Genomic DNA, 16,843 nt, shown 5'->3' with positions numbered 1-16,843 from the left:
AGCCTCTCGAGTAGCTGGGATTACGGGCGTGCACCACTGAGTCTGACTAATTTTTGCATTTTTAATAGAGATAGGTTTTGCCACATTGGTCAGGCTGGTCGTGAACTCCTGACCTCAGGTGATCCGCCCGCCTCAGGCTCCCAAAGTGCTGGGATTAAGGCATGAGCCACCATGCCTGGCCTTATATTTCAACTTAACCTTTTTTTTTTTTTTTTTTAAATGAAAAAAGAAGGGCTGGCAGGATCATGCCTGTACATGCTTCCTGGTTCACACACAGAGTTTCTCTCAGGTGCCTCCTAGAAGAGGAATTGCTGGGTTTTGTGATGCATGTACCTTCAACTTTGTGAGACTCACCGTGCTGTGCTGCAGAGGGGTGTGGAGCCCACTGCTGCCACCCACCCACAGGACTCGAAGGGCATTCCCCCCCGGGCAGATGCAGACTGACTCTTGGAGGAGCCTTCTGCTTAAGTGAAGTGGGAGAGGATGAAGCAGTCATCCCAAAGAAAGGACAGCTGTGGAAGCAAGGACTGGGGAAGCCCGAGTTCCTTGGTGCTTCTGGGCTGCGGGGTTCAGAAGGTGGCAGGGGGAGGCTGGGCTGTGGAGGGAGCAACAGAGGTCTGGGGAGCCAGGCCTGGGGAAAGGGCTTTGTTCTCTGGTGAACCAAACAGGGTGAGGCTGCAGGCTACTGAGGAATGGGAATCCCACCCCTTCCCATCTGACCTCACACCATCCACGGAGCTCTGGTGAAAGCCCTGCTCCAGCCCAGGCATACCTCTTGATATCGCTGTAGCGTGGAGACAAAGGTCCGCTGGTAGAACAGCAGCTGCAGGCGCTCATGGGTGTAGTTGTGGCACAGCTCCTCAAAGGTGGCCGCCCGGTCCTTGCCCTGGTGCCGGGGGTTCTGGAAGCCTGGAGAGTCCACCACCATGATGGAGGCCATGGAGAGATGGTGGGAGGAAAAGGATCTAGGGAGAGAAGAGAGAGGTGGAATGTCTGAGATGGCGTGGAATCTAGGAGCACACTGATCCAAGCCTCCAGCAGAACTGGTTTCAAAACAAAGCTCACCTCTTACAGGCTGTGTGACCTCAGGCAAGCTACTTAACCTCTCTGAGCAGGGGTTTCCCCAACTGTTAAATGAGGATGGGGGTGAGTAGGCTTATCCCAGGGATAGCTATAAGGACTAAAGGAATTAAACTGCCTCCCACTGGCCCAAAGTAAAAAAAAAAAAAAAATGACTAGCTTAAGGTCACCCAGAAGTTGGCTACCATATGAGGCCTAGGCCCTCCTTTTCTTTCTTCAGAGGCCTATTAAAATCAAAAAACTATTTTATTTAATACATCAGTTTACAAAATTCTTCCAAGCTATCACCTCCTTGTATTCTCCTGATGAATTTGTAGGGGTGGACACAACAGGGATTATTCACATCAAAATTCAGGACTTAAGAGATTTTGGAGCCAGTCACATGTGGGCTTCAATCCTTGCTCTGTGACAGAGGGGATGTGTGTCTTGGGAGAGTTGCCCAACCTCTCTGAGCCTCCACCATCTCAGCCACCGTCTCAGTTAATGATGGTGACTAGCTCAGAGGCCTGTTGTGAGGGTTGGGTATGATAAGCTTCCATGGCTGTGAAAGCAAAGTTTGCCATGTGGTTAGTGCTCAGTAAATGCCACCTGCTCTCATCACCATGAGTATGATCAGCTAGGAGCTTTGGAGGGCCCTTAGTTGAACCTTGGTTCTTCTGTTGTTTGCCAAGGTTTTCCAACTATAAAATGGGGATAATAAGAGCAGCCACCACACAGACATGCATGAAGATGAAGTCGGTTTATTCTTGGCAAGACAGACACCTACTAGGTGCTTATAAATGCTGTAGTAGGTACTTTGATCATCCATGCGGCATTTCACAGATGTGGCCTCTGAGAACCCAAACCTTGAAGCAGCTGCCCTTCACTGGTGAAGGCAGTTTCCTCCGCCAGCAGTTCATTTCCCATTCCCAGTACTCCCTCTCTAAGCACGCATGATCCCCTTGGTTTCTAGATAATATGTCTGTGGGCTCAGATGGTAATTACTTCAGCAGCATCAGAGGGAGTTGATTCTGTGTCCACGACAACTTGGAGAAACCCGGCTGCTCTGTTGCTACGTGCCAGCCTCATCCCTTTAACAGGATTTCAGAAGCCTAATTATGCTTTCTGCTTTCACAGAGGAGGAAGGCAAGCCTTTGCCTAGGCTCTGGATTAGCTCTGCTGAAAAAACTGCTTAAAGGGTTTCCAAGCATGGGCTCAGTGCATTGTGCATAACAATGGAAAACAGAGGCTCCTGGTGCCTGCAGCCCCGCAGACACACATCAGAGGCACACCCTAGCCCACTCCAAATTTCTACCATGTTGCTCCCATCCCCAGCAAGACAATTTTGAAAAACAAATGGATGAGAGCAATGTATTGGGCTATTCAGGGGAACTGAAGGTATGACATGAGAATGTGGCACTGTGTTTGCATCTCGGTTCTACCCCTTCAAGCTTTAGTCTCCTCCTCTGTACAATGGGCCCATGTGAGTATTCAATGATGCAAAGCAGGTTACACAATTAGTGCAATCCCTGGCCCTCAGTAGACACTCAAAAGTACTTAGATTTTATTATTGGTATTTTTACAATCACTGTTAGGAAGAATTTGTTTCATTTTGTTTTGTTTTGAGAGTCTCGCTCTGTCGCCCAGGCTGGAGTGTGGTGGTGTGATCTCGGCTCACTGAAACCTCTGCTTCCCAGGTTCAAGCAATTCTCCCTGCCTCAGCCTCCCGAGTAGCTGGGATTACAGGCACCCACCACCACGCCCAGCTAATTTTTGTAATTTTTAGTAGAGACAGGTTTTCGTCATGTTGGCCAGGCTGGTCTTGAATTCCTGATCTCAGGTGATCCTCCTACTTCAGCCTCCCAAAGTACTGGGATTACAGGCATGAGCCACCACGCTTGGCCAGGAAGAGTTATTTAAATTCATTATTTCTTTTAATCCTCACAACAGTCCTTGGGAAGAGAGCTATTGTACAGACGAGGAAAGGGAGATCAGAGAAGTGAACTGATTTACCGACCTCACAGCCAGTGGGTGGCCAAGGTAGAAGTTAAACCCAGCACTGTCCACCTTAGAAACCCTCTCGCCAGCTCAAAAACTGCCACTTTGTTCAACTGCCCGGTATGTGAATTCATCTGTGCACCTGCAAGAGGCCAACTGTGTGCCTAAGAAAAGGCCCCGTTACCTGTTGATGAGTGAGACCACAGCCGCAAAGAGTTCCTGGTACAGGCCCGAGGCCATCCCCTCCACACAGTCCACTCCTGTCATCTTGAGCCCTGGGAAAGAGGACAGAATCAGCATTCTTGGTTAGGGATCTTACCTGGGGCCAAGGACATCACTGCAGAGCAGTAGGGACCACTCAATTTAGAAAATCCTTCTTTTCTTGCCACATCCCTCCACTGCTGAAATTATTTCCCCAGGTTCTTAGGACAAAGTCTAAGTGTCCTTTCAGGGCCTACGGCGTCCTATGTAACCTGCCCTACCTTCACCCAGAGTGATCTGCTCATCACTCAGGGTTCAGCCCAAATGACACCTCCTCAGGAAAGCCTTTCTTGACTACCACAATCACCACCACTAAGGCCAATTCCCAGCTCTATGTTGCTTCTAATAGCACTTCCCATAGCATCATCTTTCTGGTATAGTTATTTTATTAACCTGTGTCTCCTTCATGAGGCTGGGTGTGCCCTGAAGATAGGTGCTGTCCCTGGGTTTGCTGACCTTTAAATTGCCAGTGTCTGGCACATAGCAGACACTCAGTAAATGTTTATGATTCCCTTTTTCTGGAGAGAAATTTGACAATTTTGTATTAGAAGCCATAAAATGTTCGTATACTGGGACCTAATAATTTCACTCCTAGGCTTTTATTCTAATGAAATATTGAGAGAAATGAAGCTTTCTGGGGACACAGGTTCTTCCAATTGTTGATTAAATTGGCAAAAATCACTTTTTGAAATGACTTGAGTGACCAACAATAGAAAATGGGTTAGGTAATTTGTAGTCTGCCCATACAAAGGAATGCTTAAAGTCAGGTATGAAGAATACTGAATGAGATTGGAAAAGTGCCTACCTAGAACGTTAGGAGGAATATAAAGGCTCAAAAACTATAATTACAGTTGTGGACTTGATTTTGCTCGAATACACACACACACGCATGTATGTGCATCCCATTAAAATCACCAGCCTTGATTAGGGTGCATTGAACAAAGCAGAGTGAGGAGTGTAGGGGATCAGATCACAAATTCCGTCCCTTAAGTTTTAGTTCCATCTAAAAAATTGAAAACACAGTTTCCAAATCAGTGCGCACTAGTGCCTGGAGGAGTAATTCTGCTTGTACATTCCAGGCAGCCCACTGCAGCCCCGAAAGCATTTCCCACCCCTCCTCTGAATCCACCCCCAACCTGGGCTGTTGCTAGGCAACCCACAGCCTCCCAGCATCTCTCCTAAGCCCGAAGGTCCCCTGCCTGCTTAGTGTCTACTCTTGAGACCTCAGCCTGAGAGGTTAACTCAGACTCACAAAGTGGTGACTGCATCTGTCTGTGCCTGTGTGTGATGCACCCATCCTTAAGTATGTGTGTGGTGTTTGTGCCTGTGCATATGTGTGCACATGTGTGCTTGTGTCTATGTGTGTGTGTGTAGTTGTATGGTATGTGCATGTGTTATATATATCTGTGCACATGTTTACACACACATGTGCCACGCATATCTGTGTGTGTGTGTGCTGTGCATGCTTGCAGTATATGTGTGCCAGTGTCTGTGCATGTGTGTGTTCATGTGTGTGATTCCGTGGTGTGTATCTGTGCACATGTGTGCATACACAAGTTGTGCTGTGCATATGTGTGGTGTGTTCATGTGTGATGCACACATGGTGTGCACACCATGTGTGCATAAGCATGTGTGTGTATGCTTCTGGGAATGTGTGTGCATGTCGAAGAGGAGAGGTAATCTTCAAGAAAACCACAGTTCACACCAGAGCACAGACCTGAAAGGAGACATAGAGGGCCAATGGGATCCAAGTGACATCAGTCCTCACGCCGAAGTCCCTGGAAGGTGGAAGCAGCTCCAAAGGTACAAAGGAGCTCCAAGAGATTGGCCCCAAAATCACAGCTCACAACACTCCTACTAATTAAGCCCAAACTCTGCTGTCTCAAGGACAGCTGCTCTTAGAGAACTCCCAAAGATCCACAGAGGCTGCAGACTTGGGACCCAGCAGATCATATCCTTGCAGGTACAGTACAAAGTCCTCCTGTTTTTCCCCCATGGCAGTTCAAAGCATCCTCATTCTTCCAGCTGCTGGGGCCAAAATCCTAGCAGCCACTGCTGGTCTCTGTCTTTCTCTTAGGGCCCATGCTATCACCTCAGCTTGTAAACTAGCCCCTGAATCTGTTCACCTCGCCCCGTCTCCACTAGCACTTCCGACCACCACCTATCACCTGGTGATTTTTATAAGTTCCCAGTGGGTCTCCCGTCTCCCACTCACTCCCCAACCTTCATCCAGGCTGAGCTTCTTAAAGCCAAATCATGCCATCCCCCTGCCTAAGCCACTCCATGGCTTCCCAAGGGTCTGAGAATAAAAACCCTCCTTTATAAACCCTTAGTGAGCTGACCACACCTTGCTCTCCACCCTCATCTTCTCCCATCCCTCCACCTCGCACCAGCCACTCGGGCTTTATTTCCATCCCTCAAACAGAAAGACTAGTCTTTCCCCTACTTAGTAGGTGCTCAACAAACATGAAATCCAATGGAAATGCATTGGTCCATTGGCCCTGCCCACGGCATCCCCTCCCCACAGCGCGGGGCTCCCTGCCAGGTTTCAGCAGCCTTCACGGCCACTGAACAGAGATAGTTATTTGAGCATTAGCATTGACCAGTCCCTTTCCACCCACGATGGCTTCCCCTGCATGTAACACACACCTTCATAGTGTAGGCCCTTAACAAATCTTTGATAAAAAAGTTAAAGAATGCTGGTGTATCCCCAGGAGCTGGCCCAGAGCGGGGCCCAGCTCACCCAAAGAGGCAGCAGCCATGTACCTGAGCTGGTTTCCTCATCCTCGAGGCCCCATCGGCTTGGCCCAAACGTCATTTGCTGGATGATCTGTCGAAGGTGGTGCTTGAAGGTTGCCGTGTTCAGCTCCTCATACTCACAGCCCAGGGCCTCAGCTGCGTAGTTTGCCCACTCAAACCTCATGAACTGCTTCCGACCCACTGCAAAGGGGAAAAAACAGAGGCGTGGCAGTGAGGCCTTGGGCATGGGGTGAATGAATGCCCGAGAGGACCTCAGAGAATCTCAGCACCCTCCCAATCTCCAGGCCAGCCTCCTCAGCCGGGAGCTTGGACAACTGCCCAGGCCTGGGCCCCTAGGCAATGGCCCTGGAGGAGTCAGGTTTCCCAAGAGACTTGCTTATCCGACTTCCTCGCCATTTGCATTGCTTACTTTTTCAAAGCGATTAAAAATATCACGGGGAAGCACTCTAACTGTGAAATTGTGGGATGGTTGGTAAAATTATGATTGATTCACCCACCCATGTATCCATTTACCTATCCATCCAGGCATGCACTATCCCCTGCAAGCCGCCTACCTATCCTTTCAACTCCTCATCCAGTTAAGGAAGGAGACCACTACTACTCCTGCTGCCCTCCACCCCCAACCTTGCCTAGTTCACAAGACAGTAGGAAAGAGAAAGCAAAAAGTTGGAAACAAACAGAAGTAAGATAAATAGCCAGAAAACCTTGGCACCACCACCCGGCCCTAGGAGTTAAAAAAGTAATAATAATAACATCAACCCCTGACCTAAACTACTTGTGTTATCTGTAAATTCCAAACATTGTATGAAAAAGCATTGCAAAACTTTCTATTCTGTTAGCTGATGCATGTAGCCCCCAGTTACGTTTCCCAGCTTGCTCGATTTATCACGACCTTTTCATGCGGACCCCTTAAAGTTATAAGCCTTTAAAAAGGCCAAGAATTTCTTTTTCAGGGAGTTCGGCTCTTAAGACGCAAGTCTGCTGGCACTCCCGGCCAAATAAACCTCTTCCTTCTTTAATCCGGTGTCTGAGGAGTTTTGTCTGTGGCTCGTCCTGCTACACAATCACACATCCAACGATCCAACTAGCCATCTGCTTACTGTGTACATGTTGACTGAGCTCTCCTCATGTGACAGGCACTGTGTCTGCCACCAAAATCAATGAGCAAGACAGACAAGGCTCCTGTCCTCATGGAGCTTATAGTCCATTGAGGGAGTGTGATAACAGACAAGTAAACAAATAGATAAGATCATTTCCAGCCATAAAATTATAAAGTTCCCTCTGCCCTCTGCCAAACAGAAACTAAAGCAGGGTGCTGAGATCAAGAGAGACCGAAGTTGTTTGGTGTCTATGGTGGTCAAAGTGGGCTCTATCTGAAGACGTGATATATTAACTGAGCTATGAAGGGTGAGAAGGAGCTACTACATAAAGAACTAGGGAAGTGCTTCAGAGGTTGAAGGAGGAGGCAGTGCAAAGGCCCTGGGGCAGAAATGAGCATGGTGTGTTAAAGGAATGCCAAGCAAACCAGTGTGGCTGGAATGTAACGGGGTGGGGAGAGGAACCAGACGGGATTAAAGAATCAATGGAGAGCCACTCTTTGGACCATTATAAGGCCATTTAAAATTAGCAGTGAAGACTGTGCATACCATGGACAATGCTTACATCTGAATGCTAAGTGAAAAGCAGATTAGAAAATGATATCATAGTGTGATATCAACTGTGTGAATCGTTCTAAACTGCTGTAAAAAGTAATAAAAGGGAAATATGGCTAAATATTAACCATCACAGCTAGGTAAAGAGATTTTTTATTTTCCAAATTTTCTACCATGGTTGAGCACTACTTTTTTAATCCATAGAAAAATAAATGACTTCCTTTTTTTTTTTTTTTTTGTTTTGTTCTGTTTTGTTTTTGAGATGGAGTCTCGCTCTGTCACCCAGGCTGGAGTGCAGAGGCACAATCTCAGCTCACTGCAAGCTCCGCCTCCCGGGTTCACACCATTCTCCTGCCTCAGCCTCCCATGTAGCTGGAACTACAGGCACCCAGCACCACGCCCAGCTAATTTTTTGTATTTTTAGTAGAGACAGGGTCTCACTGTGTTAGCCAGGATGGTCTCCATCTCCCGACCTCATGATCTGCCCACCTCGGCCTCCCAAAGTGCTGGGATTACAGGCGTGAGCCCCCACTCCCGGACAATAAATGACTTCTTAAAACAAATAATAGTGCCATCCTTAAAACATTTTCACTAACAAATACATGAAAAAATGTTCAACATCTCTAATCATCAGGGAAATGCAAATCAAAACCACAATGAAGTGTCATCTCACTCCAGTAGGATGGGGTGACAAAAAACAAAAGTGCTGGCAAGGATACAAAAAAAAAAAAGGAACTCTTAGACATTGTTGGTGGGAATGTAAACTAGTGCAGCAACTATGGAGAGCAGTATGAACTTTCCTCAAAAAACTATAGATAGAACTACCGTATGATCCAGCAATCCCACTACTGGGCATTTATCCCAAGGAAATCAGTGCATCAAAGAGACATCTGTACCCCATGTTTACTGTAGCATGATTCACCGCAGCCAGGAGAGGGAATCAACCTAGGTGTCCAAAACAGACAAACGGGTAAAGAAAATGTGGTATATATACACAATGGAATACTATTCAGACATAAAAAAGCATGAAGTCTTGTCATTCATGGCAACATGGGTGGAACTGGAGGACGTTAAGTGAAATAAGCCAGGCACAGAAAGACAAATATCACATGTTCTTATTCATATGTGGAAGCTAAAAAAAAAGATTTCATAAAAGTAGAAGGTAGAATAGAGGATACTAGAGGCTGGGAAGGGTTTGTGGGGAGGTAAGTGGGCGGATAGGGAGAGAGTTGTTAAAGGACACAAAATCACAGCTAGATAGGAGAAATACGTTCTAGTGTTCTATAGCATTGTAGGATGACTGTAGTTAACTGTAATATATTATATAGTTTCAAATAGCTAGAAGGAGTATATTGAATGTTCCTAACACAAAGAAATGATAATTGTTCAAGATGATGGATACACTAATTACCCTGATAACTATACATGTTTAGAAACACCACTATGTACCCCATAAATATGTACACTTATTATATGTCAACTTAAAAAATAAAACTAAAAAAAGTTCTCTCTTTCATCTCTTATTTTCCTATAAATGTGTTTCCTTCTTTGAAATAAGCATCACAGCCACCAACAGGGATTTTTCAATCAATCAGAAAGAGATTGTGAGGGCCCAATTTTTCAAGTAGACAGCCTGAAGAACCAATCTGGCTTGTGGCAAAATTAGAAATTTGGAAAAGGACTTTATCTAGGACTTTGACCCTACCCAAGGAGGAGGTCTGGCCCCAATCACTAAGGGCATTACAAATAGATATTGCTTACTGACATCCTCCTATGTGCCAATTACTCTGCACTGGTCATAAGAGCATCACTGTATTATCCTCATTTTATAGACTATGCTCATTTTATAGATGATGAAACTGAGACTCAGGTAACATGGCTAATTTTTTAAAATCCTGTCACTTTCAAAAATGATGGAGATGATGATGATGATGGTGATGATGATGGTGATGGTAGTGATGATGATGATGGTGATGATGATGGTGTGATGATGATGATGATGGTGATGGTGGTGACGATGGTGGTGGTGATGGTGATGATGATGATGATGGTGATGATGGTGATGGTGATGATGGTGATGGTGGTGATGATGATGGTGATGATGGGGTGATGGTGATGATGATGATGGTGATGATGGGGTGATGGTGATGATGATGATAGTGATGATGATGATGGTGATGATGATGATGGTGATGATGAGGTGATGGTGATGATGGTGATGGTGATGATGGTGATGATGGGGTGATGGTGATGATGGTGATGGTGATGATGGTGGTGGTGGTGGTGGTGGTGGTGGTGGTGATGGTGGTGTGATGATGATGGTGATGATGGTGATGGTGGTGATGATGGTGTGATGATGTGATGATGATGGTGATGGTGGTGATGGTGATGGTGATGGTGATGGTGGTGATGATGGTGATGATGAGGGTATGATGATGATGATGGTGGTTGTGATGATGATGGGGTGATGATGGTGGTGGTGATGGTGATGGTGGTGATGACGGTGATGATGAGGGTATGATGATGATGGTGGTGGTTGTGATGATGATGGGGTGATGATGGTGGTGGTGATGGTGATGATGGTGATGATGATGGTGATGGTGATGGTGGTGATGATGGTGTGATGATGATTATGATGGTGATGATGATGACAGTGATGGTGATGATGGTGATGGTGATGATGGTGGTGGTGATGGCGATGGTGGTGATAGCGATGATGGTGGTGATGGCGATGATGGTGATGATGGTGGTGATGGTGATGATAGTGATGGTGATGATGGTGATGATGATGGTGGTGATGGCGATGGTGATGATGATGGTGATGGTGGTGATGATGATGGTGTGATGATGATGGTGATGACAATGATGATGATGATAGTGATGGCGATGATGGTGGTGATGGTGTGATGATGATGATGATGGTGATGATAATGATAGTGATGGTGATGGTGGTGGTGGTGGTGATGGTGGTGGTGATATGATGGTGGTGGTGATGGTGATGGTAGTGATGATGATGGTGATAGTGGTGGCAATATGACGGTGCTGATGGTGATGATGATGATGCGGTGGTGATGATGACGGTGATGGTGATGATAACAGTTCTAATTCACTTACCTGATTTTATTCAACATTGCGTCTTTGTTCAGCTCATGACTTTTACAGTTGAAAAGCCTGGGTTATTGTTCCAGGAATGACACATGGAAAAAGCTCAGTACTTATTAGTTGTAGTTATTTATTATTATTATTATTATTAAATCTTCACAAGAGTCCTAAAAAGCTCTATTATTAATCCCATTTTATAGATTAAAAATCTAACTGAGAGAAGTCACCAGAAAACAGGCTGATACTAAGTGGAAGAACTACATTTTCACCAAAATTAGTCCTTCAAATATCATCTTTTTTGCCATATCTTTGTGACTCTACTTTTAAATGGACTCACTTTTCATCTTCACTTAAATACACTGTAAACAGAAATATTACCACACTATGTTAAATGAGAATTCATTATCACCTGCCACAAATAGAAAGTAGAAACAAATATTACATAAGCACAATAATGTCATTAGATTCTAATTAAATACTGTTACCTGTGGGCCTGAAATCTGCTCTCTCTTTGTTAAGAAGGGAGATTAGCAAATATTAGAGAGAGGCATTAAAGCCTATTGCACTGAATGAGACTTTCTTCTTCCTGTGCTGGGGATTGAGAGCGAACTAAATAGGAGATGTCTTTCTAGGTAGGTGAGGTCCTGTCCCCTCTTGCTCTACTCCACGCCTGCTCTCTAAACACTTGCAATTGTAGTGACCTTTCTGGCCTCAATGAGCTGGAAGAAGTCATAAAGGAAATTGGCAATTGATATTTCTGAAAAGAAGAGTGGTTAATGGATGCTGGCTGGACTCTCTAAATCCTGCCTGACCTAGGGGGGATATTTGCAGGTGCAGCTGAGATGCATGCTGCTGGTGCAATCCAGGTGGGCACACAGGGAGCTTTGCCAGGAAAAGCATCTTCTACTATCAGCTCCCCGAAGGCTGGCCAGTGCACAAAATCCAATCCCATGGATTCTTCTGTCTTTGCTTGGACATGGGTGGTGACCAAAGTCTCTTCCCAGGGGAGGTCAAGAACCCTGAGTTGGCACCTGAGGCAGGGAGAAAAGGAACTGGGCAATAACATGGGTGTTGGCCCAAACCGGATCTGGGTCCAATTCCTGTTTCTGCTATTCCCAGTTTGTCGCACAAAGCCAGGTAACACGGCCTTTTTGAGACTCAGTTTGTCTGTGAAATGGAATCTTAAAAGCCCCAACACTTCTTCATAGGGTTGCAAGAAGGAGATGAGATGGTTACATGTGAGATACCCAGCAGAGTGCCTGGCCCAGAAAAGGTGCTCAAAAAATTTCAATTCCCTTCTCCACCTGCAAAACCAAGGAGGGTACCCTTCAGCCCAGAAGGGATTATCCTGTCCTGCTGGCTGCAGAGACTTCCCCTGCAGGTTCTTGTCTATTCACTGCTTTTTAAAGAGGCCATGTGGAATGGATAATGGATTGGTGCACTTGGGATGTGGGTCACACCCCAGAGCTTCTAAGTCAGCTGAGGTCACTTCTTCTCAAGCCATCAAGTGTTGAGCATAGCCTATGTGCCAGGAACTGAGCTAAAGGCTTTCCATGCCTCATCTCACCAAAACCCTCTGCAACAGTGCACAAACGCAGAACAGACCCAGTAAAGTCAAGATTCTTGTGCAAAGAGGTACAAGATGTGATTTCTGCCCTGCTGTGGCTGATCTCAGGCTCCATGCTCAAGGAACCATCCATGTAGACCATCAGCTCTTTGCAAAGCCACAGCAAGGGAAGATGGGATACAAGATAAACCAAAGTGAGAGAGGCAGAGAGACACAAAGAGGGAGAGGCAAAGAGAGAGAGAAATAGAGAGAAAGGACAGAAATTATTCCTCAAAGGGAACTCCCCATTGGGGGAAGTAGATTTTCCCCTGCCCCCAGCCCACTCCAGAGGGGATCACACACTCTATCCAGGTACTTTTCTCTCCACCCACCAGGAGGCAAGGAGATTAGGAGACAAGGAAATCCCAAAGCTAAGTGCAGAGATCATTTCTGGTCTGTGCTTTTGGTTGTCAGCCATTTTTCGGGTTGCTAGGGAGAAACAGGTCCCCATGGCAGATGGGCCCACAGTTCCTGCCTTCCTACCCCATTTCCCTTCCTCACTGCCCTCCTGGAGAATGGGTGTGAAGCAGGGCAGAGCGGCCGGCCACACAGGTGGGGATCAGAGTTCCCCAAAGGTGCACCTTGTAGCGGTTGTTCTATGGAATGGTCATCAGTATCACTGGGAAAAAAATGAATAATGTATCATATCAATTTGGTCAATGCTTGGTTAAATAAGTTTCTTAACTGCAGGACTTCTCAGAGCCTTTAAAGTATATCTTATGAATCTGTAAGAAGGGGAAATTCTGTTCAGACTTAGTTGGCCTCAGAATGCATTTACAGAATCTCTTGTGGATCTAATGATCCATGAGACAGTGGTTTTGGAAAGAGTGATTTAGCTGAAAGAGTGGTTACCTAACCAGGTGACCCCAGGCAAACTGCCTCACCTGAGCCATTTGTCAGGTCACTCCTTTGGTAAGAGGCAGGCTGGGATTTGAATTGAGAGAACAAACAAAAGAGAAATGAGAGAAAAAGAAGAAAGAGGAAAGGGAAGGGGAAAGGAAGAGGAAAGGGAAGGGGAAAGAGAAAGGGAAAGGAAAGGGAAAGAAAAGAGGGAGGGAGGGAGGGAGGAAGGAAGGAAGGGAGAAGAAGGGGGGGAGAGAGAGAGAGGGAGGGAGGGAGAGGGAGAGAGAGAGGGAGGGACGGAGGGAAGGAGGCAGAAAGAGAGGAAAAAGAAAAGAAGGAGGGAAAGAAAGAGAGAGAAAGAGACAGAGAGACAAAAAGAGAAGAAAAAGAAAGAGAAAGAAGAAAGAAAGAGAGAAAGAGCGAAAGAACAAAAGAAAAAAAAGGGAGGAAGGGAGGAAAAGGAGCAAGGGAAAGTAATGAAACTGCAGTTTCTGAGTTGCTCAAATCCACCTGCAAAGGCAGGTTTTTCCCTTTATGTCAATACAAAGTGAGAGAGAGAGAGAGAAATAACATAGCTGTTTTTCCCCACCCACTATGAGTTCAATTGCTATCAATTACTGTGGCCTCCTGCATTTATTAATAACCAAGTTATTTCTCCTTCCAACAGTAGCTGTGCTGTTGCTGAATTACTCAACATTATGTGACTTATTTATAATCTTGCTGCATCTGGTTCACTTTTCCTCACACAGAGGTTTACAATTCGGAGGCCTGTGAGGAAGGAGGCTGCCTGTAGAGAAGAGATAAGTCTAAAAGGCTGTAGCTGCTACAGGAAAAGGCAATGTTCTGGAGACAGACTGCCTGAGTTCAAATCCCACCTCTACTGCTTACAGCCGCGTGATGTTGGCGAAGTCATGTCAACACTTTGAGCCTCAGTCTCCTCCTCTGTAAAATGGGAATGACTAACAGAATTTACTCCATGGAGTGCTTGTGAAGAACGAATGAGGTTATATCATTCTAAGCAAACTATCACAAGGACAGAAAACCAAACACCACATGTTCTCACTCATAGGTGGGAGATGAACAATGAGAACACATTGACACAGGGCGGGGAACACCACACAATGGGGCCTGTCTGGGGGTGGGGGGCTGGGGGAGGGATAGCAGTAGGAGAAATACCTAATGTAAATGACAAGTTGATGGGTGCAGCAAACCAACGTGGAACATATATACCTATGTAACAAACCTGCACATTGTGCACATGTACCCTAGAACTTAAAGTATAATAATAAATAAAAGAAGAATGAATGACATTATACAGGCAGGACGCATAACACGGAACCTGCTCAGTAAATGTCAACTCTATTATGATCCCACTCAGAGATTTCCTCCCTTAAAAATGACAAATGGGTCAGAAAGAGAAACCCCGGGAGAAAATCCAATTCAGGCAGCTGTGGCTTTCTGCCCAGGGACATCCAGAAAAGTTCTATTTTTGAGAACATGGAATATGTAATCTTCTCATTCTTAGAGGCTAGAACTTCAAATCCATTCCTGTTTCTTAGGGCTCCTTCCAGGTCCTGCTGCCCTCAGGTGCCATGCAGCCCCACAAACCTGGACATATTGTTCCACCTGACTGGGTTTGGAGAAAGTTGACCAAAGGCCTGGCCGATGTGCCATCTATAAATTGATGCTGAGTTATGCATAATCCAACATGAATCATTGCCCGAACCTTAACAACTGAGAACACAGCACACAAACCATTCCCAGTGTTCTGGGGACTATAAGCAGGTGTTTGGGGGGAAAGAAGGCTTTATGGACAAATCAGTTGGAGCAACATCAAACTAAACTCAGCAAAACAGGTTTCCTTCTTGCAGGACTTGTCAGAACCTTGAATATGCCAACGTGTATGCGGAATTTACAAGAGGAAGGGAGCCTGTGGTGGGGTGGGGTGTCTCTCAAACTAATTTGATCAAGAAGCTGGAGGAGAAAGATGGATGAGGAGGCATCTTTGAGGTGGTGGGAATTGTGGAAAGAACTGGAAGCTGGTTGTCCAAAGATAATTTCAACCTGGCTGCAAGATCTCAAGTAGGAGATATCAGCTCTCTGAGCCTCAGTTACCTTATCTGTAAAATGGGGTAGCTCCTCTCCCGTCTGGTTAAGAATGAAATAAGACATTGAATGTGTCAAGCTACCTAGGAGTGTGTCCCAGAGCAGGTGACCCAACCTGAGGAGCAGAGTTGTCAGGGAGATCTTGGCTGGAAGATGTCACATGGGGCACCTGCAGGGGCAAAGGCTCAAAGAATGGACCAGCTGCAAGTCTATGCATGACTTGCCTGAGGTCACTCAGCTAGCAAGGTAGAGCCCAGGACCAAGCCCAGATCTAGATGGTCCCCTCTAATGCTCTTTCCACATTCACATGCCCCTCGCCAAGGCAGGCTGAGCAGGGGCCATTCAATCTATCAAACTGTCCCCTTTCAAGCTATTTCCTGGGTCCAAGGTTAGCCCAAGAGTAGCTGGCATTTTCTGAGTACTCACCATGCGTCTGAGCCTGTGCTAAGCACGTAATCTCATCAATGCAGCAACCATACAAAAAGGCATGATTATGAATTCCATTTATTGGTATGAACCCTGCAATTCAGTGATGTAAAGAATAAGGGTGTGGGATTTAAAGACAGAACCTCTTGGTCCCAGATTGGGCTCTTCCCCTCCCTATGTCCATGACCTTAGTTAGGTAACTTACTTTACTTCTCTGAGCCTTCACTTACTCATCCATAAAATGGGTATAATCTACCACAGAGTTATGAGGATTAAATGGAATAATCCATGCAAAGCACTTAAATCATGTCTGGCAGAAGATGAATTCTTAGTAAATATTAACAATTCATTCCATCATCATCGCCACTGTCATTGTTATTGCTAGTATTGTTATGCTTTGTCTCTGAATGATGAGTCCAGAACTCATACATATTGGAGTTCTCACTGAGCCATCACTATCTCCCTTCCAAAGAGGGGTGAATAGGGTATCTGGTAATCAAGGAAAAAGGGACCCTGGAGAGCACCTAGTCCACCCCATTTGGCAAGTTATTTCTCCCCTCTGAGCCTCAGTTTCTTCATCTGTAAAATAAGATAATAGCATCTATTCCATGAGATTGTTGAAGTAGCCAAAGCTCTTAGAATAGTGTCTGGATCCAAGCTACCTGGGAGGCTGAGACAGGAGAATCACCTGTACCTGGGAGGCAGAGGTTGCAGAGGGCCGAGATCGTGCCATTACACTTCAGCCTGGGCAACAAGAGTGAAACTCTGTCTCAAAAAAAAAAAAAAAAAAAAAAAAGAACGGTGCCTGGGAGCATGGCAAGCACTGATTAAATGTGAGCTACTGTTATTATTTAGGAGAGACAGAGACCCAAAAGAAGGGTAGGAACTTTCACAGAGCCACCCAACAAGTGAGTGGCTCAACCAGTCTGAAATCGGGGTCCCGCAGGTGTCCTAATCTCCTCACTCCACCTTCCCAAGGTGTGGGACTACCAGTGAGCTCCGTCTTCCAGCATTGCCACTTCTGAGCATG

General features: G+C 45.8%; 1 protein-coding gene across 4 annotated transcripts in view; it reads right to left on the bottom strand.

Annotated features, from left to right (window-relative positions):
• Positions 1-16,843, bottom strand: part of MYO18B (myosin XVIIIB) — a 315,850-nt gene that overhangs the window by 227,594 nt on the left and 71,413 nt on the right. For all 4 annotated transcript variants that reach the window (XM_055374078.1, XM_055374073.2, XM_055374079.2 and 1 more), the window contains exons 13-15: positions 6,085-6,258; positions 3,242-3,332; positions 773-965 (exon numbers count right to left, since the gene is read on the bottom strand). In XM_055374078.1, the coding sequence (XP_055230053.1) occupies positions 773-965; positions 3,242-3,332; positions 6,085-6,258 (458 nt within the window). The remainder of the gene's footprint in view (positions 1-772; positions 966-3,241; positions 3,333-6,084; positions 6,259-16,843) is intronic.

Source organism: Gorilla gorilla, chromosome 23 (assembly GCF_029281585.2).
Source record: "Gorilla gorilla gorilla isolate KB3781 chromosome 23, NHGRI_mGorGor1-v2.1_pri, whole genome shotgun sequence".
In the NCBI taxonomy this organism is placed as follows: Eukaryota; Metazoa; Chordata; class Mammalia; order Primates; family Hominidae; genus Gorilla; species Gorilla gorilla.
The sequence above is the reverse complement of the archived record's forward strand: the minus strand, read 5'-3'. Positions and strand labels throughout refer to the sequence as shown.